Source organism: Ascidia mentula, chromosome 3 (genome assembly GCF_947561715.1).
Source record: "Ascidia mentula chromosome 3, kaAscMent1.1, whole genome shotgun sequence".
NCBI classification, from domain to species: domain Eukaryota; kingdom Metazoa; phylum Chordata; class Ascidiacea; order Phlebobranchia; family Ascidiidae; genus Ascidia; species Ascidia mentula.
Window position 1 is genome coordinate 18,234,497 of NC_138568.1, and position 23,125 is coordinate 18,257,621.

Here is a 23,125-nt window from a genome sequence, read left to right on the forward strand (position 1 = left end):
AAAATACTAGTTTAATTATAAAAATGACGAAGTAGGCTAATTGTCATTGAATGTTCTGTTCTCTGAAGGATTTTTTTTACTAATATGATTCAACAAACGTTTATTTGTGTTGTTCTGTGAGAATGATGGAATGCTGCATTAAATTGTTGAAGGTCGATATATTACAATTGACAGTTTTTGTAGCCAACCAATTTGCCCAGAAAAAAAGAATTTCGTACATGTGAATATTGGCTAGTCTGCACCATTAACATATACTTTTGTATAAATTATCAAATTTTCCATCGTGTACACAATCAATGATCACTGAACAAAAATCCTAATGGCAAATTACAAACCTTCCAATTTGGTATATCGGTGTATTTGTCTTTTCCTGTTGCATGAAGTTATTATTGTTGTTAATATTAAAACAAAAATATTTTTTTTGCTTGAAGGTTGTTGAATTGTGTTTGTGCCTGTAAGGCAACAACAGTTTTAACATTTTGGATATTCTGAGCAACTCTTCAATTACGAAGAACACCACTGAAACTACAGGGCAGAATTCCAGCTTGATAAAGATGTGTATGCCATGATTGGGTGACACAATTAGGCCAGTACAAGTACAGGAATGACCTTGTGAGTTTTCGTGAGGACGAATTATTTCTTGAGTGGTTGTATTTTTTGTAACATGGAGCTCAAAGTATGGGTGGATGGGATTCAGCGTGTCGTGTGTGGAATTACTGAGCAGACTACCGTGCAAGAAGTAGTGATTGCGCTGGCACAAGCTACAGGTATATATATATAAATACACAATTAACCTTGGGTGTAAGTAAAAGTTATTGCACAAATGCAATTGGTTTGTGTTTTTTAGTTGTATAAATCTTTTTAAAAACTTGTTTTAATTGTTGATTACTGAGCTGTGTATTTTCAGGTCGTACCGGCAGATACACTTTGGTTGAGCAGAGAAGAAATATTGAGAAAATGCTTCCACCCTCTGAGAAGCCTCTTCAGGTATCAAAAAATGTTTTAAACAAATTAAAGTGTCGTTTAGCATATGCACAAATAGTCAAGCACATAAATATTTGTATATATATATATTATTTATTTTTCTCCAAATTTTTTCAGGTGCTGTCGAAACTTGGTGAAGCAAGTACTGAGATTCAGTTTATTTTACGTAGAACTGGTGCAAGTAGTGTCAGTACGCAAGACAGTATCATAACTCCAGAAAGATCCACCTACAGGTTTGCATGCAACAAATTATCATTGTTAAACTTTGTGTGTGCATGCATTTTTATATTGCATCCGTGCTTAAATCTAAATTCTATGCATAATGTTTTACTATGTAATTTTTTGTATTTCTTCATTCTGTTAAAGTTACTAATTGCTGTATTTCTTCTATTGCGATGCCGTCACTATGTAATGTGTTACTTTCTTCTAGACAAAGTCTTCCTCCTCAACTGAAACACAGACAAAAAAATGATAGCACGCTCAATAGAAAGGAGCCCAAAAGGAAATCATTGACCATTGCAAATTCTTCGTTGGACAACACACTAAAGCACCCAAACCACAACGACCATTTTACTGACAAAACAGTTGAAAATGAAAAACCAAAATTGCCACCTGTGAAAAAGGCTTTGATTCCTCCACCACTGAGAAACAATACCAGCTCAAATGTGGAGTCCACGAAGGAGGAAATTACACCAGCAAGCAACAGAGTCAAGAAAGAAGGCCTAATTCCACCTGCATTCAGACACGATGAACCATCTGCTGCTGGTGTCAAAAAAAAAGCACTTGTCCCTCCTCCAATGAGGAATGATATTGGGAAAATAAATCTCAACGAAAATAAAGTCAAACATTTTACACAGCCCGGCAAGTTCAGGAGTAAAACACCTGACCAGTTGCACCATCGACGGACGAACAGTTCAAGCACTCCGGCATCGCCAGTAAAGACACGTCCAGACAGTGCCATGGCAACCACGTCCACAAGCAAAGCTTCTATCAAAGCAACAGAAGCAGCACGAGCTAAAGAGGATTTTACTCGCTTGGTTCTGGAGCAGCACAATCACATTAAAGAGCAGACACAAACCTTGAAAACCATCACGGAAGAAATGGACAAGTTCCAACAGACCATGGAAAATAAGTCCCATGCCTCAGTGAATACTCAGGTAGTGAAATTTTTCTTCATTTACAGTGTAGTTGTTTGCGATGCTGAAGTTTGTTTAGCAAATTTACTCGTGCATCATTCTCTTTACTTAGTTGATGTATCACATGATACATACATAAGTTGTCTGGGTCGTTAACCTATTGTGTGCAAATATAATATAAAGTGTGCAAATACATATATACCCACACAGCCACACTATGAATATTCCTATTCTAAATATATATTTAAGATTTTATTGTTAAAATGCAACATGTTTTCGACATAACCAAATTAGTGTTATATATAATATATAACCTAAGGTGCATCCTTTCACAGAATGAAATTGATATGTTGGAAGCAAAAATGCAACAAAATGAACATAAACTATTTAATGAAAGCATCATTGAAAATCAACTTTCTAATGAAGAAGATCAAAGTAAGCAAAGTTTTGTTTAAAATACTTTTAGTTGGTACCTGATAATCCAAGAAGTCCCCAAACCCTTGAACTGTAATAAATATAAAATTATGATTATAAACATTTCACTAACAGGGTTTTGGGATAAAGCCTGAAATTTGCACAAATTTTAGTCATAAATGTTGTTTTACAATAATGTAAACTACACTTTTAGATTCAACTTTACAAAGCACAAGCAACAAGCTGCAGTCGGAAATCACTTCAATGAATTCACAGATCAAAGAAATAGAAAAACAGCTCGGATTTCTTAATGACGTAATTAGTGATAATTTTGTTTGCGATCTGACAAATCTACATTTATGTAATAGTAGCCTGGGAACCCAGCTTGTGTGTCTGAAACAGACAATAGCGTAGGCCATTGGTGTCAAACTGACTGTCCCAAGGGCCAAATCCAGCCCACCATGTCCTGTACTGTGGCCTATGTCAAGAATATCAAATCTATGGTGACTTTGCTACACATTTAGTTTTTTGGGGGCCAACAAGCTAATGTAAATATGGATTAAATAGAATCATTTGGTCTACATACAATATAAATAGGCAAATTTAAGGCCAGAAAAACGAAATAAAATTGGAACTCCTGGTTTAGGTGTGCATAGTGTTTACACCATATATTTTTTGTTGTTGACATTTAAACACATTTTTTAATCATGTATATAATATATAAAAGCATAATTTTTTCCGCTGTGTATTTGTAAAAGTTGATTGCATACAATCAGTGATTTGTCACTAAATCAGTGTAAAAAGTAATGGGGTGTGGAGTATTCTTCTGTAAGCATTGTCTGAATAACTGTTGCAATGCCCCCTGGTGTTTTATTATTGTTTCACTTCTTTATCACACAACAATCCACATCTTGAACTGTTACTCCCAAGCTGTGTGTGCAAACTTTAATATGGGTTATTTGCACTTTTACAAGGGAATTTTGTTAATCCTTACTTATGAAGGTCACTGAAATATTTTATTTTTTGTTTGCAGGAAATATTAAAAGCAACAAATCAGAAGAAACGAGAAACCCAGAACAAACTTTTTAATGTGTAAGTTCATGTGAAAACTATGGAGTTTAGTTTTTCTTCTGTATTTTTCACATTGGTCATATAATTGTTTATTATTTGAATTTACAAAAACACATGAAGAATGACTGACAAAAAATGTAAGTCTGGACTGACAAAAAACAACTTTAAAAAGTTGTTAATGTCACTTGATTGATAAAAAAATCACATTAACCTGAACACATGTGCAATGCATCAGATGTCTCGTGGTACTGTGTGCCATGTCACACAATCCTCTTAACACTAAGTTTATCTCTTATTAATCACAGCTTTTTGTTCAAGTGTGTTTAGGCTGGAGCCTGGGTTTACACATCCTTTAAACCATGTCATTAGCGCACAAATTCATGTGCTCTTCCATTGTTAACCACATTGCCATGAGCAATTAGTAAACCCTTTCTTTTATCCACAGCATAGTATGTGGGTGCGCACTTGTATTCGTCATCACTAATCAATACTTAGGCACTTATACTTGCTTTTAGGTAATAATTTTTATTAATATATTTTTATGTCTTCATTGGACTTGCAATACAACTACAGGTTAAAATCGTTGATTTGATATTAGTTTAGGTTGTGTTGTGTGTATTCAATTACTGTATCTCTTGTTATATTGACAAGTTAGTATACCCCCAATATTTCCTTAGATGGAAGTCAAACATGTTTACATCAAACTTTAACATCCACTGATTAAAAAATGACACAAACAGAAATTGGTTTTGTTGCTCCAGCACCACACAAAAAATGTCAATTTTTATCAACACCTTACAATTTTTCACCGGTTGTTATAAAACATATTTTGCTCCTCTGGTCTGATTTGAACTATCAACCCTTGAACATCGCGGACTCATTTTCTATTTGCAATATTCTGTCTTGCGTATCATCACATTTTTAGTGGGAGATAAATAGAGGTTTCTTTTTTACGTTTTAGCCAACGCGAAACCAGAACAGAAATACAGAAGAAAACACTGGAAATGAACAAACTCACAGAGGAAATTGCAAACGTTGAACGCAACCTTGAACAAAGAGATGAAGGTAAACTTATAATAGTTGTTTTGTTACTCCCAAGTGGATATAAATGTTCCTCTATATATCATGCTTTGTTAAACGAGCATAAAACTAAAGCAAAAAATAAGTATATACATGAATGTTTCCACTGTCTTATTAAATGGCCAGTGTTTTGTTGGTTGTTTGGACATAGGACTTGCAGTATTGATCGGATTTTAATTACTCGTGTTTTTCAAATCAGAATCAATTGTGAGAAAAACACAACTTGAAGTGTTAAATCGAGAGTTGCGACAAGTCAATCTACAGCAGTTTATACGCCAAACGGGGTCAAAGGTCACAGTCTTACCACCCGAAGATGAAAAAGGTATTCTATTAATATTTTTTGTTCACTGTTTTTAAGGTAATTTAACACCAAGTGAAAGAATTTGTGTGGACAAACATCAATGTTTGAATTTATAAGGAAACCTGCAAACCTAATGATCATGATATGTTAGCTGTGATCTACGCAGTGGGGCCTATTGCATGTAATATTACTGAGTTGTTAGAATTTATGTTTTAAAACCTCTCGCCATTGTCATAATTTAACTTACTCACTTCAACTAACTGTATAAATGCAAGAACTTGCATGTGAAAATAAGAGGAATATGTAGCTGTGACTTTCTACGTAGTTTACATTTTTGACAACCATTCATAATCAGTATGTAATTTTTTATATGGTTTTGACAAAATCCAATGTCACATTCACATGAAAGCATTTTGTAACTTGCCAATCATTTTCTTAGTTATAACTGAAATTATTCCTAAACACAATCATTTATATTCCAGCAGAAGTTCCACAACCTAAAGAATCGTATGATTCATACAAGCCCCCATCGTCACCCTCAAAACGGGGTCATACTCGCCCCATGCCCATTGTTGGGTCCTCTAGTGATTCTGGTGGGGTTTGGGTCTGACTCTGGAACCTTCTGCTAACCTGCCACACACTGCCATGATCATTTTACATCGAAATCAGCTTAAAAATTTATGCATAGCTACTGCTATCTGCCAATTTAGCACCCAAAGAAGCATGGTAGTTTTGAAGTAAGAAAGGCCATATTGAAATGTTCACACAATTAAAAACCTCAATTTATAGTTAAGTTAATTATTTGCTAATTGAAATGTTAATGTAGACACTTAGTTGTAGAAAGAGTTCAACAAGAACAGTTGGTTAAGAACGTGGCAACTGTACTCAATGTCGGAGATATTTTAATTCTAATCACTCAAGCATGGAAATTCAATGATCATGTGCTTAAACTACATCCATGTTCATACGGACCAACTAAAGTGTGTTCCTTCCAGTAGATAATTCCTGACAAAATACGTTGGACCAAACATCTAACTCACAGAACTTAAAACTTCCCCACAAAACACTTTTTCTATGCCTGCAGTACGTTAATTAGTATTTGGCCGTTGTTTGAACACAACCATGTTGATTTGTCACAGTGGAAAGCGTTCTGCATTTTTTTACTACTTAATGTCGTTACATTATATATGTGTGATATGTAAACCACGTGTGTATGAACAACAGCGTCAATGCTTGTTTTAATTTTTCGCCAACGGTCATTGTGACATTAGTGCCTTACACCCTATGATTTTGTGACGTAATAATCGTGCTGTCACGTCACAATTCTAACGCATTCTTTTCGCGCTTTTTTTCAAGGTTCTATAAAATTTTGGTGCTACGATGAGTCAGAATGTATGGCTCTGTATATTTCTGTTGTACTTTGAGCTGTGTAAACACCAACGGTGCCTTGTGTTTTGAATCGTCCATGTTTGCGACACCTTGCGGATTTCTTTTTTACATCGGTGCGTCCGCAAGGTTTCGGTCCAGAGCACGCCTCTGTTTCTAGCGTTCATAGGTACTGAAATTTTAAGCTCCATGTTAATTCTATCAGCTTGTTGTCATGCCAATTATTGCACAGTAAGGTCGCTTAATTATTCGTAACATTCGACAAAAAAAATGATGATTCGATTATATTTACATGCACCGCATGCGGACACGTCAATATTTAGGAAATTTGTATGATGGAACGACAACAGCATGTACCAAGCCCCGCATCCTGCTGATGCAATTTCCCTGTTATGATTTTGTTTTTTAACCAAAGCGCGATGGAAACTAATAGTTTTTGTTCGGATGACCAGGAAAGTTATTTTCCAACCGCATGTGGCCCTGGGGCCAAAAAATGTTGAACGCCCCACTTTAAACCTCTCATAATCCATGACAAAGCATAGCGGAGAAGTTCTAGTTCAACATATTAACCCGGTGACGTTTACTAACATTTTGCCATATCAGTATTTTCGATATCCTTTTGACGTGACGTCATCATGTGAATACAAAACTTTTATTACGTCATTATCTGATAATTTGTTGTCGAAAATCTATTGCAGGCTAAACCCATTTCAAAACTCTGTAAATGCAAGCAGTGCCAGGATCTGATGTATTCGACATTTCCGTTGATCAAATAATCTAAAGGTAGTCGCATGAACGCTGTCAACCACATGCTTTTGCTGCCTCCGCAATCGTATTAATGACAGGAAAAAAGGCTTTGCCGCACGTGGTGATGTGACCACCACCGGAAACTATTGTTCGGTGAACTGTTTTAATAAAACAGTCTCGAAAGAACGTTTTTGAGTGAAATAAATAGATTATTTGGAAACTGCAAGGTCAAGAGTAGCTTTTGATAGAAACTTTCTGGCAAAGTTTTCCAAATCTGCCAAGAAAATGATCAAGGAAGAAGACACGGTCAGCGAACCGGATTTTGTGATGGAAGAGGTAATACTTACTGGATTTGCAATTGGCTCCAACCTTTAACCGATGTACAAACAGCAAAGAAAAAAATAATTGCAATTGCAGGAAATAGTAATGCCCGCTTACTGATGTAAAACAAGTGACGATTTATCGGCTCATGGAAGTTCAAACCCACTGCCACGTATAGTAGATTAAGGGTGATATGTTCCATTGTTGGCCGTAAGCCTCGATTAACCAAAAGCGAAAAACTCTGCTGGAAAGACCCAATCATCCCTAAGCCCAAGAAGGCACTGTCTAACCTTTACAACCTATATAAACAATAGAGCAAATAATGTTTTGTATAGTGTGCTGCAGACAGGGCCACTGTTCCGACCTAATGAGTCTCATCAGTGCAGCTATGGTGTGACTTCTTGTCAGCTAAGTAGCCAGCAATATATTTGTCCACAGCTGTCCGACAACGAGGACGAAGCTCCAATACGTGAGGCCAGTTACCCAGTACCAAAGGTGATTCCCCGGCACAGAAACCTCGTCTTCAGGCTGATTTTTATTATCTATCTGGTTTCTTTCGCCGTTTACATGTACGTGAGGTTGTGGTTCACGTTGGACGCGCCCGGGATCAATCGACTTTACTGCACTTTCATTGCTGTACTTGAGGTTTCAACAGCACCAGCTTTGATCATTCACGTAAGTGCAGTTTATTAGCATTTGGGGTCGATTGTTTCCTCTTTCTTTACTTGGTATTTTTTGTAGATCGTGTACTGGAATGTTATTCCACAATGTCTTTCTTCCGTTTACGGCGTTCTTACTTTCCTAAGTAACATTAGTAAACTTAGAACCAAACTTTCCAGGGCCTGTGTCTGTGGCGCTGGTATTCCCGAACTCCGCCGGAAGTGGACGAGAAGGAACATTCGATATTTCACACGACTCGAATCCTTATTCCCACCTTTGAGGTCAGTTTGTTTGTTCTTATCCACACTTATTACGGACATAGGTCATGAGAGTATATATGTAGCGACATTGAAGTCGTTTGTAATAAACATTGATGAGTCTTGTATGCACGTTTCTCCGTATGACGTCACGTAACTTAAAAAAAATCAGTAGTGCTATTACTTATGTTGCCGACTGGGGATTGCTGACATATTTCATCACAACGTTATGCTTAAATCAACAAAACGATGATATATTTATTCTTAGTAAAACAACAACCTTTTAATGAATCTTGTCTTTCCGCATTTTATAAAACCTTCGTTAGTGTTCAACTTTTGTAGCGACGAGGTTAAGTTATAGAGGGATCAATAACTCGTCATTAAAATTCGGTACTTCTCCATATATAGGAACCACTGGAAGTTGTGTCTGGAACAATTCGGGAAATTATCAACCTCCACGTTCCCCCGGGTTTACACGTTCACGTATATGTCCTCGATGACGGAGCCAGGTACGAACTTGAACAATGGGTCCTGTCCAGGAGGACAAAAAGGTTGGTTCGAAACACATGGTCTACCCATAAGTTCCATTGATATATGAGCGACCATGATTGTAATGCATCGCAATTTAAAAAGCAGTGTGTAACGGTCTGAATAAAAGTTGCAAATTTATTCATAATCCGTCCGTATTTTGTCTCGTAATTTTAACTGTATATGTATATAGGCTACATTAGTTTTATAATTGATTTTTTCAAAATGCGAAGATTACATCAGGAATTTAGTGCAAACTGTATGTCTTGGAGCTAAACGTTTGCTGTGAAAGCTCTGACGTAAAATCATTGAACTTGGCCTGTGAGATGTATCGTTGTTTTCAAATCGAATACAATAAACACAATTTATCTGTATTCGTTAGATGCGTTTATTTGCATTACGTGGCTCGACCGAAGCTGGCAGGAAGGCCACATCACGCTAAATCTGGAAACATTAATCACATCCTCCACTACTTATACGATGACGAAAACCCGGAAAATGAATGTGTGGTCGTATTTGATGCCGACTTTATGCCGAAGTAATCATTAGCATTGAATGAGATTTTGCTAAACCGAGGCCTTCCAGTATTTTTTGCTCGCGTCCCTTTCAGTTGAACAACATTTACCGCGACCCTTCGTGTGTGACAATCACCTAATTTAAAAAAAAAATATCGAACAGCAGGTTTGAAAAAACGATTGAAAGACAACCTAATAAACGTGTCTGGAGGCATAGTTTGTAAAATTTACTGATATTGAAATTTATGTTAGTATATAGGGATGGTCGTTTTGTACATAGAGACATAAATATTTAATATTTTTACCGTCGAGCATATCCACAGTGCGTCGGTTTCGAAAACTGTTTTTTTTTAAATGTAAAAACGGCATTTATTAAAAGGGCATTTGCATTGATTTTACGTATGTAATAATATGTTTGTTCATTCCTTACCTTAACTCATTCAGGCGTGAATTCCTGCTGAAAGTCCTACCCGTGTTTTCGGAGGCGAATAATGGAAAACCAATCGCCCTTGTTCAGACACCGCAACACTTCTACAACGTGAATCCTGATGAAGACATGTGGGATCACATGAACACTTCATTCTTTCACAGGTTATTGGGCGATGTCTGTTTAGAGCGGCAGTGGTTCCTAACTGCCATGAAGAGGTTTCCGTTTCAACATCGTTTGTGTAACGGCTAGCTTTGCAGTGTGGAAATGTCAAATGAAATAAAGCTCGTAACCTTGTTTAGAAACCGAGGAACAAAATTAAAATTATTATTAGATATTTTCGAAGTGGCAACAATAGCAAAACGACATTACAGTGCGTCTCGACGGCCAAAACCTCTGACCTGGGGTGTTGTACAACTGATTATTTCGCCTGCATTTTCTTTAGATAATGTTGTTCTTCTGTAGGACTACGTAATATTCCGTCAATACGCTTTAACATCGTTAAACTTACGGGAAGAGTATCTGTTACACAAATCTTGTGCTGCAGGATAGAACCATCACTCGACAGATGGGGAGCGGTCAATTGCTGCGGCACCAACTTTGTCATCCGATCCGATTCCCTAAAAGAAGCAGGCTACCTCCCTATTGGATGCCTAACGGAGGACACGCTCCTCTCTCTTCGTCTCTGCGAGTTGGGATGGGGAGTTGCTTATCACCACGAGATACTCGCGGTTGGTCAAGCTCCCAATGAGATCGGGGCAATCTTTAAGCAGAGAGGAAGATGGTGCAAAGGAAACATGCAGATCTTCCTCGACGAGTTTCCTCTGATGAAGAGTAGTCTCAGCTTACCTCAGAGAGTCTTTTACAGCTCTTTGGGATTCAACTACATCTGCATCGCCATCTCCACTCCCATCTTCCAGTTGATCCCAGTCTGGGCAATCTTCTTTGATCTCTGGCCGATCTCCAAAATCAACCCAGAATTTGCCATGAGCCTCCTCGTCTACTACGTAATGAGCAACGTCATCCTCTTGTATCCTCCCGTCGGATTCGGAATCAAGGACATGTGGAATGGGGAACTGGCATCCGTTAATTTCTGGCTCACGTTTTTTAGTTCGTTGAAAGCTGTCCTGGCATCCAAGATTTTTGGAGGTAATTGAAGTTAAGAATGTGCGGGGTGGAATCCGAATATAGACACTGAATCTAAATACTGCTCGCAAATCCTAGTGTTTCACTCGAGTTTAATTTATGTGCTTAAAATCGCGCGTCGTTGTGGGGATTTATGCTCGAAAATGAAATTAGAATAGAATGTTGTTCGAACCCACGTAACCAAAGTAAATAATTTTCTACCTTATATAATATTTTGTAAAAAGAAGCTGAGTTTTCTTGATTATTTTCATAAGGTGATCTTAAGTTTGAGACGACAGAAAAGAAGAAGGATGGGGAGACTGAGAGGACACAAGTCGGATTCAGGATGAGGGATTTGAGATTGTGCTTCATGCAGATCCTCATGTTGTCGATCTACGTGGCAGCAATCGTGTACGCGATCGCCAAAGGTTCGCTCTACAGTTTGAGTTCACAACAACAAAAAATAAACTTCGGAAGTTTTGTAAATTTTCAATACAAACAAAATAGCCAACTTTGCCAGCTCGCATGCATTTTACACTGAAAATTATTGTGGTACAACGATCGAAACGTATGTATCATGAAATTTTCGACTATGCTGGCATTGACTATTTTGTTTGTTATTATTACAAAAAAAATTATAAAATGTTATTGTTTTTTTCTGAAGAAATGACCTAATATTTTTACCTCCAAGCTTTTCTTGTATTCAAACCCCTTACATTCCGTTTAGTAAAGGGTAATAGTTGTGCGTGATAAGTGTTGTACAAAATAAGTGTTTTCTAGTCTTTAGATTAGTGCCAGCTGTTTACCAAACACTCAGGCGCCAAAGGACAGCAGTATCGCTTACTCTTTTTATATCTTTACAAGATGTCAAGAATAAGTCAACCAACACATGAGTTCAGCGCTTTGAAAACTTTCTGTGAATATTTGTTTAGTTTTTGCACACCCAAAGCAAGCTCTGTAACACTACAGATCTCTCCTGTTTTACAGCAATACGAGTCCCTGATATTCGGAATTACTACACAGCGATGATTGGAATATGTTGGACGTTAATGGGAATGGTTCCATATGTGGGAGTCGTCATCTACTGTTATTACAGGTAATGTCGGGCTTGCCTCACGATAAGAAATCTCTACATGTGTCGCATTGCTATGACAACACGAAGCATAATTTGTATTGAACAAAAATTCAATCAAAATATTTTTGAATAAGTGTCGCTGATATGAGGACAATATCTAATCGATAGATTCTGCTGCTTTAGAGAAACAGTCTTGTCTTGCACAGTTACCGAACGTGCTGTATTTGAAATTGTCAACTGAAAGTAATTTACATCAATGTGAAACAAGCCAATCAATCTCCTGTAAAAATCTTCCTGCAGAGTTAGAATACCGGGAGTTATTTTGGCCACTCTCCGCAACGCCCAGTTGGTTCTTCGCTGCTTCTGCATCGGCCTCATCGTCATCCAGTCGTTCCTCATCCACAAGCAAAGCTCGATGTACAACTGCCCTCACGCATATGAAGCCGAACTGGGTGAATAGCAAATATTTTATTTGTTTGTCTAAGAAGATATGTCTCAAGAAGATATGGTCGAATCGTATAGTGAAAGGCCTTATCTTGGACAAACGAGCTAAATACGTCCACCACCAATTGTCACCGCCACAACATATGAAGTTATTTTTGCGAAACTTACTTTCGAAACCAACTTTTTGTTTCACTTTTGACCCAATCAGGAAGGCAAACTTTACCAGAAGTTTCTGTCGATTCCGTTATAAAGTAATAGGCCAGAAGACGCTGAAACTATATCGCGACTGGGATAAGAGCAAACGCCTCCAAATATTATTGGTATATTAAGCATTTAGATCGAACGCTTGGTTACATTGTTCCAACAATAATACGAAGAGCTAATGTGATCAAGTCTCGTGATTTTTTTTGCGACGTGTTGTAGATAATATGTAGAAGGTTGGAGGAGAGCTTGTGATTTCATTTCATACAAACTTCTTTGCATCAAGTTGCCAATACGTCAAAAACTACGCGTAATTTTAACACATTTTTCAGGAGTCCACCGGCTTACAGTGGCCAAAATCAAAGATCACGTGACAGGGCAGGAAGTGGAGCGGAACGCCTTTTGGCTTCTCGGTGTCAAAGATGATTTTTACACGATCGAACAAATCAAGAAATACGCATGCGACGAAAAAACCATCCCGGTGCTGGTTTTCGCGCTTTTGCCGAAGAAAGGTCTGGTGTTGAACGCGGAAATCAGCCACTATCTGCCCGACAACAACATCGGTTAGTTGACATGTTGAAGCACTGGTCGGTTTGTTTAAGGCGACCGGCTTTCAATATATGCATTTAATGCTACGAACATCGTAAAAAGTGACCTCACCCTTAAATCGTTAAAAGCGCAGAAAAACATACACTGGGATTTGAACCCAGGATGTCCTGGGCACGAATCCCGATCAGGTTTTTTTCTTGGTATACACGGGTCGGGCGCTTGACCGATGTTGAATTGTGTTAAATTCTTAAATTGTTTCGCTGAAATGCGACGTTCGTGGCTTTTTTGACGCGTGCATTAATAGAGCGAGCGGCGCCCCCTGGCGGGTAATTTATTACAATAAATAAAAAGTACCATGTGGTAGTCATGTCAATGGAACTATCGTTAGATAAACCATTTAATTTGACCGAATTTCACTATGATTTTTGTGCAGATACTTGGGAGGAATATGACACACGTATGCTGATGTACGTAGAGGAGTTAAAGGACATTCCCTCCATTATTGTAATGGAACCATCCCTTCTAATGCACACCTTTAATTATGAGGCCAAGTATTGGAATATAAACTATCAGGTTTTGAAATCTATGTATTTTGTGTATTTCGACTTATTAATTAACTGAACATTCTCTCATGTTGACATTCGATGAATGACACCGCACAGAACTATCAACTATAGGTCTATATGTAGCTCTGTTTTAAGGAAAAATGTGAGCACATAAAAATGGCAAATCAACATACTCTGAAGTCAAATAATGTGATGGTTAACACGAATGTAGGCGATCCAATCAAAACGTGCCAACAGCCTACAGGATTTTGTAGAGCCGCTAAAACAACAAGCAAGTTTAAAACAAAACCCTTCAGAAATATAACAAACCACAATACCGAGACAAAATTGCGTAAATTTTTGGTGAAAGCGTTGATGAATTTGCTGCAAAAATGATTATTGAAAGTAGACCCGTCCGGCTTCTGTGTAGATCGCATGAAGCTCGTGCATAAAAAAAGGAAAGAATATTATATTTGTGACCTTTGCGATGACAATGACGTCACAATGCAGTTCGCCTTCTTCGAGCGGATCGAGGTGATCGTTCGCGTCTTCAAACGCTCGTGGGTCTACATCGACGCGGGGAATCCCCTTTTCCTGCAGTGGCAAGTCAACCTGGATTATATGGCGGGGGTCCTCGAGCAGCTGCAGAGCAAGATTCGCGGTTTTTCGATCAACGTCGGCTCGTACGTGAACACGAGTCTCACCACCGACGTCGCCGACGCACTCTATTGTCGCACCGGGCTCCATTACATCATCGATACGTCACGGAACGGTGGAATGTTTTCTAGTCGGTGAGGGAAATACTGCAGAACTGATTATGTAACACAGCACAATTTTTTTGCTGGAAACAGGAAAAGCATCAAGAATTAAGATGTTTGTTGTTCTGACGTAAAAACTTGTGACATTAAACCCTAAAAAGCAAAATAAACGGTATGTTATATTACGCAGACCAATGGAAGCTATAAATGACTGTAAGTACGACCCACCTGAAGTATCTGAAGGCCACTTGCCGGCTTGGAGGGAAGGTTCCAAACAGGTCAATCTCAAGGTTTACAATCGATTAGCAGGTAATTATTTTGAAGAATAACGTGTTGACGTTGTTTGCTGTAAAACATCCTGTGAAAAAACGATACAGTTTTTCGGATTCCATTTGTTTTGCACAACAGTCTCAAGATTTGAAACAAAGCAATGTTTACGTAAACATTATTAACCTGACAAAAATAAACACATTTAAACGTAGACCAGCTGGTTTCGCAAAAGCGCGGAAATTCATTGAGATTTCGCCGGAGAGCCGATGCCAAAGGTCTCATCATTCTTCGCGATGTGAACGCCACGTGTGACCCTGGCAACGGGAAACTCGACGGTCTAGATGCTTATTTGTGGGTAAAAACCCCAGGAGAATCCGACGGGAGGTTGTTCCAGCCCGGTTCACTCCATTCCTGCCTACTAAACCACTATGTAGAGTGCAGTATTGCTTGCCCGCAATACGTTCCCAAAATTGATGGGAAATTTCTTCGCAGAAAAACGTGTCAATGTGTCGACGATTCCGAGATTGACGACGATTATATCGGCTTAACATAGGCTATTACATACACACAGTGGCCCATGTTGAGCAAAAAGGTTTCAATATTTTAGGCAGCCGCTGTCACTGGCGTCCTTGTGTTTTGTTGCTTGTTCTAACAAACCCTTTGAATGCTAGAGTGCAGTGATGTTTTTTCAGCTCTTCGCATAATACAAATCAATATATCTGGTCTATGTGGCTTGTTAGTCAGTCACCGGCATAACTAAACCGGCGTTCGACTCGTTTTACAAAGATTACCGTATAAACAGGCAGTCGCGTGATGTGGGCTCTTAAACACCATTTGGACATGGAAGTCTCCAGCCAATAACGTAAGATAAAGTATCCCTCTTACACACAGCGCAATTATGGGCACATTTTCACTCCCTCAAAACAATTACTTACACGTTAAAGGCGGTTCACATCACACGACCGCAATTCAAACGGAATGAGGTTGCAATATCTTGTATGTCTGATCGTCCATCTAACATTCATCGATAATTTAACGTCAAATACAGTTTAGATTTAGATGGGATTTCAGGTAAGAACACGAATTCCACATTTCAAGTAATGTTAAATATTTATTGGGCAGTAAATTGCGTTTAAACGTGGAGGTCGATTGCACTGAAAAGCAGGAAGTTTCACACAAAACTTGACACAAATTTTTCATGATTGTAACAGTTTTCAATGAAAACAGTAAATGACGTCTGCACAGTTTTAAACAAAAACAGTGACTGAAACACAGCATAACGATAACGTATATGAAGTAACAGATTGCCCCAACACTGTACAAAATTAAGGAACAAGCACAAAGTATGCACAGAGCACCAGGCAGAATAGAAAGAACAATTTTTGAATTTTTTTTTAACACTTGAGCAGCTTCTTTATATTTTCACACTTATATTTTTTTTCATTATTGTGTCATGGAAAACATTAAAACACATGTGGCTGACAGCACTGGGTATGTGACAAAGTAAAACAAAATATTTAGATATCATGCACAGATGATGCTTCTAAGGTGTTACAAGGAAGCACCACAATGGATATCACAGTAACACATAAATGTTAGGTAAACGAAATGTGTGGTTAAAAGGTGATGATGAAGAGCACCTCATGCTTCGTCTTTGGATGCTTCAGAAGATACGACGGACATACTTCTTGCTTTCGGAGACAAGTTTGGTTTTGTTTCAACCCAGGAAGGAACCTTTGAATAAAACGCAATTACCAGAGGCTGACAAACTTGTGAGAAATATGTAAATTCTTTGGGATAAAAATTTCAGTAAAATCACCAAACAAACCATAAATGTGATATATTCCTAATACTTCGATGATTTTAAATTATGACTTCTTTATATTTATAATTTGAATTTATTTATAATACTTATAATTTGAATTTATTTGTAATATTTATAATTTGAAACATTTATAATGAACTGTCAGGACCACCAGGGCCGTTAGTATGTAAAAAAATTTGCCAAGAGATATTTTTGTCATCGCAAGACTATAGAGAAAAAATCTACTAGCTAGCAGCACCGGACTATTTTCAATTTCACAAAACTTAGTAAACAAATATGACACATACCTGGATACCAGTGTAAAGTTGTAACGATCCACACCACACCGAGAAACCTGGTACCAGTGGGTTCGAACTCTTCACTTGTTTGAACGAATAAATAAAATCGTGTGTGTCAGGGTTGTAAAATGCCAGGTAATCTGAAAATACAGATGAAGATTATGTCAAAAAATTAAATTGTGCAATAACTGAGGTTTGCTGGCATGGCAGCCAAACTGGAACATCCAATGTTTCTTGACAAGTCGGAGCAAGATTAAGCTTCTAGTGAGGTTTGAACTCACTACCCTGGGCTAACCAGCTACAGGAGCTCAGCCATTGACCGGGTTATATGTTGGTTAACAATCCCCCTTTACTAAATAACTAATTTATATTTTGCTTTCACTCGAAAGATTATTACCCAGCATACAGACTACAGTCACTGTCAATGTGTCTGTCACTGTCAATGTGTTGGGGCTATGTACAACACGCCTGGATCTGTTCACCCTATGGCAGAGGCGGTGATCCTGTGGCAAGCACTCTTCTTGTAAGAAAAGGTGCAATTGTCCTTTAAGTTCCAGAAATATTTGCAACAGCTGAAACTCAGTGGTGGTTTTGAAAAAGCAATGTTTTTCTGAAACCAATGGTGGTTTTGGCTGTGTGTCATTTATGTAGCAGCAATGGAGCCAATAATAAACTGCCCCATTGAGAGCTGATAGGTTGAATTAATTGAATCTGAAGTAGTGTTATTAATTCTTACTTAGTTTGGGACTGAGATAGATTCCAAACCTCTTTGGAACTTTGATGTTGTCCAGGTTTTTCATTTTGTTGTTGTGTTTTGCCACAAATGTTTTCTGGAGAATCATAATTAATGAATGAGTTAGCTAATTACGCAAACAGTTTTGTGTGTGTTGCTAAGATATGTGGCTCTGTATGTAAAAGTTGGTGCACAATTACAGTATTCTTCACAGAAACTAAAAAATTTACACTTCCAAATCAACACTTGAACCTACATTGCAAATATCTTTATGTAAAATAGGCTTGTTAGTGAGGTGAGAGCTATAACATGTATCACATTTCTCAAAAATAAAATCATTTTTGTGTTTAACAAAACCCTATGTAGTAAATTTCATTGCACACTTTTTAAGATGCTTGCTAACAAGGTAGGTGCTGCAACAACTTGATACATGGTCATCGACCATTTGAAAAGGGCGTGTTTCAAATCATTGTGCAGAAAATACCTGAATCCATGAGTTGACTGTGATACACCACGAAAGAGGGGTTCGACCAAGTTGATCGTATCTGCTTAGAGATTGAGCAGTGACACCAATGCTGTAAGTCTTGCTATCGTCCTGTGGAGTGACTTCAAAGTAAATGTCACTTTCAGGCACTGCTGCGTCACCTAAATACCAAAAGATAGACTTAATAAACATAATCGATATGTTATATAAATCACCTATATCAACATAATACCAACAAGACATATAAGTAATGTTAACATGTATTCAGATTCAACAATAAACTTAATATATACATAAGGTTTTTAGGCTTGGCAGCCCAGGCAATGCAGCCTAGTTTGATCAGCCACTTTTTCCTGACAAGTCGGAGCAAGATTTGAAAAATCAAGCTCCCGGTGAGGTTTGAACTCACGACCCTGGGCTAACCAGGCCCAACGCTCTACCAACTGAGCTACAGGAGCTCAGTGGTTTCACAGGGTATATTGTGGCCAAGGTACACTGGTGGCATGTGCACAACTTGCCAGGCAACCTTCACATATATATGTACAAATAGCAGCAAGCATAGCACAGGTATTTTTTATTGCTTTTAAAAATACAATAACTTGATGAACACTTAATACCAAGTACGGTGTATGATTCTCCAGTAAATCTGTCTTTGGACTTAATTTTCTTGGGTGAGGCTGTTTTTAATGGGGATGTTGGTCTGTTGTTTCCAGCACTTTTCACACGTGTCTCCACCCCTGTGAGAAAATGTTGGATTTAGGGCTTGGTCGACTCACCTACATAAGAAATGGACAAGCCCCACGACCAAATGTAATTACAGTGCACGTTTCTTATGCTTTTAAGTTGTAACTTTTGAACAATCGTATTGTCAATAGGTGTACTTTCAAACTGTAGTGTTACCTCTTTTTGTTCAGTTTATACCCACATGACTTATTACACAGAGCTGTTAAATTTTTGATAATTCTGGCCTGTGAGTCAAAAAGTTTGCCAACATATTTCACCTTTTACTGACGCAGGATCCCACTCAACGCAATGTGGGTTCGATATTTTAAGATTTCCATGACAGGCATCCTTGTCGAGGACAAAGTTGAATGCTGGTGTAGGGATTATGGAGATGGAACTGAAATTGCCTCCAACTGACTTGTTCCATGCTTGCACACGAACTTGCAACATTGGTTTTGTGAAGACAAGATCTAAAGTAGAATGTGTTTTGGTGGTTATAACACATGACCCAGTTTAGGTGGTTCTAATTGATGCGAAAAGTATAAAAATGAAACACTGTTTTCAACAAAATCCAGTCGTTGAAATATTTCAATTTCTTCAATGTGCCATGTTAGTCTCTGGTCTATAACTATATTACTTGCTGGTGCACGTTTTTCAAGATAACTTTGTCCTGCCATTTGCAGCACTTGAGGGAGCAAGATTTAGCTTGTGAAAGCTCATCCAAATTAAGCTCTTTTAAAAAAATGCACCAGCAAGTACTATAGTTTTTGAAACAGTGACATTAAATTTTATACCTGGAAAAAAATTCGGCCATAATTACCATTAATCTTATATGACATCTCCTTCAAGTTTTCCACTGTTACCCATGGCACATCTTGATTACCCTGGTCATTAACAACTTGTCGATATTGCAGCAAAAAAAGTTCAGTAGGAGCAGTGGCCCCCATATCAAGATCGTCACAGGTTTCGACACTAGGTGGCATTTTCCACTGACATGTGATGTTGTTGTCGACAACAGAACAAAGTTCGTCATCAATAACTGGTGTACTTGGGACTACAAAAAAAATTTTTATGCCTTAAATGAATGAAATGGTGAAACTTATCATACATGAAACGACATATACAATATTATAGACACAGCATTACAATCAAAGTAAACATTAATAACAGAAAACGATAACAAAATTTTGAAATTCCCTTTTTTACATATGCATGAAAATATGTTAACCAAATTCTTGAGTTTATATGAAGGGGTAGAAACTGGAATGTGCACATGCAGTTATGGTGACCTGTTCACTCACACTTCACAACGCTAATGATTGTATACCTGGCAAAAATGATAAACTTTCCAATAGTTTTTCCTCTCGGGTAAAATCAGCCACTAGGTGACAGGCAGGATCTACAACTGATGGTGTCATTGACAGTCGAAATAATGACGACATAGTTATTCTGATAAAAAATATTACTGCTTTTAAGTTGACGTAAAAAGATTTTAACAAAGGCCGTTTTTTTAAACTGCTATGATCAGTAGAAGAAAGAAAGTTAATCATGAAATTAAAAAAATCAATTAAATCAATCAGGAAAAAATCAATGTACATTTACTGATCAATCACAGCCTGTACTTTGGGCCAACATGTTTTAAATGTCAAGGCCTTACCTCTCTTTAATGGACAGAGCTGTCTGAAAAACAAAGTCACACAACATGTTATCTAAATTATTAAACTTCCTGATAAAATTAAGTATATATATATACAGTGTTTATGTTAAAAAGAAAATTACTGCATCAATGAACACACAGTATATATTTAGTTTTTCATATATTTGATTTAAGCGTGCCCTGCAATCCCGTTGTTGTTTTGAGGATAAAGGCGTATTTAAAGCAAACCTGGGTGTGGTAACTTACAAGCTCCAATAAACTTGTCGGGTTTATGACATAATACTGCCATTTTACCGTGTTTACAGTACGGTACAGTATATATATATTTGTCAGTATATATTTAGTTTTTTTCTTTTTAAACCAACCCTGCAGAATTTTTTGTCTGCTGTCAATAAATATTTTATGAGAGCTATTATCAAAACCAACAGGGCTTTACCTTGCTAAACTCATTTGCATTGTCCAGTTCCAAAGCTTTGTTAGACAGCCTGATTAGCTCATTTGCATCTGATCTTGAATCTTCATACAACTTTAATTGAGCCTACAATGCAACTTAATTTTTAAAATGGTCAAGCCATGTATTTATTTGGAACATTAGCAATGAATCTAGTCTTAACAAAACCTATTTCAGGTCATAAATATTTAAACCAAACCTTTAACCCTAAAACTGTATAGCTTCTATGTAGTTGGTATTAAAACTTTCTGATTGATCACACAACTCGACCCTACTTTGAGTTGACATTATTTTGGGTTTATAACATTTCCAGAACATGGAATATGATAATAAACCACATTAGAAAACATGTTGTGCTTTGGAGAATAAAAACGTTTGAAGTTTACTGATAATTCACTCAAAATCAATTCTATGTAATGAATTTACACGCAGAAATGAACTGATAATCCATGCAATTAACCCGATAAAAAATCTTCCGTGCAAATTAAAATATTTCCAGACCACAAAATCTAAATAATATGCTTTATGACCAAACAAACTGAAAAATCACCAACTCCCGTGAATTCTACATGAACAGCAACATTGGAAAACTTCGCAATAAGTTAACATTAAACATAAACTGGTCTGCAAAGTATGGCAGCTGCATGCGTGAGTTGTTCTTTTGTACCTTTTTTTGTTTGCACACCAATATTTTTTGCCTGCAAGCATAATTTTTGGCACATGAATGTCTAAATATAATACAATTAACAGAAAACTCAAAAGACGTTTTATTGTTTGCATTGCAGCAGAAAGATTTAGTCATGCATATTTAAAGAAGGATGTTTTATCGTTTCGTTGTACACAGGTTTAGGGGTCGTGCATGCGGGCACACGAAAAGATTTAGTCTTGCACGACTGACATCTCGTCAGAAATGCCATATTCTGCAGACTGGAACATCAGCTGAAATCACTAACCTTTATGGTTTCCTTTTTGTTTTCAAGTTTTTTTGCAATTTCTTGGCTCATAACTTCTTTCCTCTTGGCAAGGGCCTCAGCAAGTTTGTTAAATTCAGTGTTCAAATCTTCTTGGCTGGACTCGTAAGCATCGTTAAGTGTTTGAAGATCAGCCACCAGGTCATCATGACAAGTTCCAGCTTCTTCACTCTTGCATTTTAGCTGGTCCACAATACGAAGCAACGCCTCCTTAAAGCAAAAATAAATTATTTTTGAACAGGAAAGTCAAAGCTAGTATGCTAGACATAGACATAGACCAGTCTGGGCAGCTGCACGAGTTTGACAGCAAGTTTTTCTTTAACTTTTTTTGTTTGCACACCAAATTTTTCTGACTGCACACGAAAATTTTCGGCATGCGAATGTCTAAACATAAAACATTCAACAGAAATACGTTTTATCGTTTTCGTTGCACGCGGGTTTAGGGGTCGTGCACGTGCGCACCCGAAAAGATTTAGTCTTGTACGCCCGAGATCTCGTCGGGAACTGCCATATTGTGCAGAATGGGACATAGAGAAGATGTTTCAAATAACGCTGAGTTCATTATCAGTGCTAACTGTAATGAATGAATTGCACCAAGGCGTGCACTTAGATTAAGTATTTGGTGCAATAATTAAAATTATAACCATCATACCTTTTGTTTTTCCATTCTAGTGGAGCAGATAGCAGATAATGTGCAAAACAATACAAGAGTATGCAAATTAGTTTCACGTTACGCATGAATTAATTGGACAAAAACATGTTGCTTCTATGAACCAAAGGAAATTTATCGAAACAGTCAAGCAAAACCACTTGTTCTGCAACCATTTTGGTCAAAGTAACCTAAAGTAAGTTGTTAGCTCGGCCAAAAGTGTTAATTTTGTGTTGCCTTGAATCACAGCAAATCCAAATTTTCACATACTTTTACATTGGTTTGCTTATTTCCAAACAACGAACGTTTGGCACAACAAGGCACCTTTTCGCCTCCCATTTTTTTAATTTTCGGCCCAAAAGTGTGGGTTGGAACAAAAATAAATCAAAACAATAATATGAAGTTGCAATGTGGGTGTCATTTTTTGTGGTTAGAATAAGCAACACCCTTAGCATTTATAATCAATATTCTTGCCAATGTCGTTTACGCTACCACGCCTAAACTTACGACTTTTACGGCCAACTTGAACGTGCTGTGAATGCGCTTTCTAGGCTATTTTC

General features: G+C 37.5%; 3 protein-coding genes and 1 non-coding gene across 5 annotated transcripts; 2 read left to right on the forward strand and 2 right to left on the reverse strand.

Moving 5' to 3' along the window:
- Positions 1–434: 434 nt before the first annotated feature.
- Positions 435–7,032, forward strand: LOC145894315 (uncharacterized). Of its 2 annotated transcripts, none has more exons than XM_082982859.1 (10): positions 435–767; positions 908–987; positions 1,102–1,217; positions 1,415–2,141; positions 2,456–2,555; positions 2,749–2,849; positions 3,568–3,626; positions 4,567–4,670; positions 4,885–5,007; positions 5,469–7,032. In XM_082982859.1, the coding sequence occupies exons 1-10, from the start codon at positions 665–667 to the stop codon at positions 5,594–5,596; spliced, it is 1,641 nt and encodes a 546-aa protein (XP_082838985.1). In that variant the 5' UTR covers positions 435–664; the 3' UTR covers positions 5,597–7,032. The 2 variants fall into 2 exon arrangements, with proteins under 2 accessions (XP_082838985.1, XP_082838987.1); XM_082982861.1 differs by having other exon boundaries at positions 5,472–7,032.
- A 372-nt stretch (positions 7,033–7,404) lies between these two features.
- LOC145894756 (uncharacterized) lies at positions 7,405–15,347 on the forward strand. The gene is made up of 15 exons (XM_082983402.1): positions 7,405–7,455; positions 7,879–8,115; positions 8,280–8,381; positions 8,766–8,908; positions 9,268–9,423; positions 9,845–9,991; positions 10,375–10,976; positions 11,228–11,380; positions 11,940–12,048; positions 12,328–12,479; positions 13,005–13,235; positions 13,655–13,794; positions 14,277–14,557; positions 14,715–14,833; positions 15,007–15,347. Exons 1-15 carry the CDS (start codon positions 7,405–7,407, stop codon positions 15,345–15,347), a joined length of 2,964 nt encoding a protein of 987 aa, XP_082839528.1.
- A 569-nt stretch (positions 15,348–15,916) lies between these two features.
- LOC145894465 (FSD1-like protein) lies at positions 15,917–22,619 on the reverse strand. Its single transcript, XM_082983060.1, has 12 exons — positions 22,569–22,619; positions 21,899–22,126; positions 20,931–21,032; positions 20,495–20,517; positions 20,165–20,286; positions 19,658–19,891; positions 19,116–19,307; positions 18,732–18,851; positions 18,115–18,275; positions 17,634–17,727; positions 16,907–17,037; positions 15,917–16,528 (listed from the first exon to the last, which is right to left on the reverse strand). The coding sequence occupies exons 1-12, from the start codon at positions 22,581–22,583 to the stop codon at positions 16,436–16,438; spliced, it is 1,515 nt and encodes a 504-aa protein (XP_082839186.1). The 5' UTR covers positions 22,584–22,619; the 3' UTR covers positions 15,917–16,435.
- On the reverse strand, positions 18,499–18,572 carry Trnat-ggu (transfer RNA threonine (anticodon GGU)). Its single transcript has one exon. It is a non-coding gene; the product is annotated as a tRNA-Thr (tRNA).
- Positions 22,620–23,125: the final 506 nt, after the last annotated feature.

Bases quoted from the DNA above. Each gene is read 5' to 3' on its own strand.
- LOC145894756 (XM_082983402.1), top strand. From the start codon at position 7,405: ATGATCAAGGAAGAAGACACGGTCAGCGAACCGGATTTTGTGATGGAA. The intron at 9,992-10,374 runs GTTATTGGGCGA...CTTGTGCTGCAG, and splicing joins AACACTTCATTCTTTCACAG to GATAGAACCATCACTCGACA. The intron at 12,480-13,004 runs GTGAATAGCAAA...CACATTTTTCAG, and splicing joins CGCATATGAAGCCGAACTGG to GAGTCCACCGGCTTACAGTG.
- LOC145894315 (XM_082982859.1), top strand. From the start codon at position 665: ATGGAGCTCAAAGTATGGGTGGATGGGATTCAGCGTGTCGTGTGTGGA. The intron at 988-1,101 runs GTATCAAAAAAT...AAATTTTTTCAG, and splicing joins CCTCTGAGAAGCCTCTTCAG to GTGCTGTCGAAACTTGGTGA. The intron at 4,671-4,884 runs GTAAACTTATAA...TTTTCAAATCAG, and splicing joins CCTTGAACAAAGAGATGAAG to AATCAATTGTGAGAAAAACA.
- LOC145894465 (XM_082983060.1), bottom strand. The intron at 20,518-20,930 runs GTAAAGCCCTGT...TTTGTTTTTCAG, and splicing joins ATGCAAATGAGTTTAGCAAG to ACAGCTCTGTCCATTAAAGA. The intron at 18,276-18,731 runs GTATTAAGTGTT...TTTGGTATTTAG, and splicing joins AGAATCATACACCGTACTTG to GTGACGCAGCAGTGCCTGAA.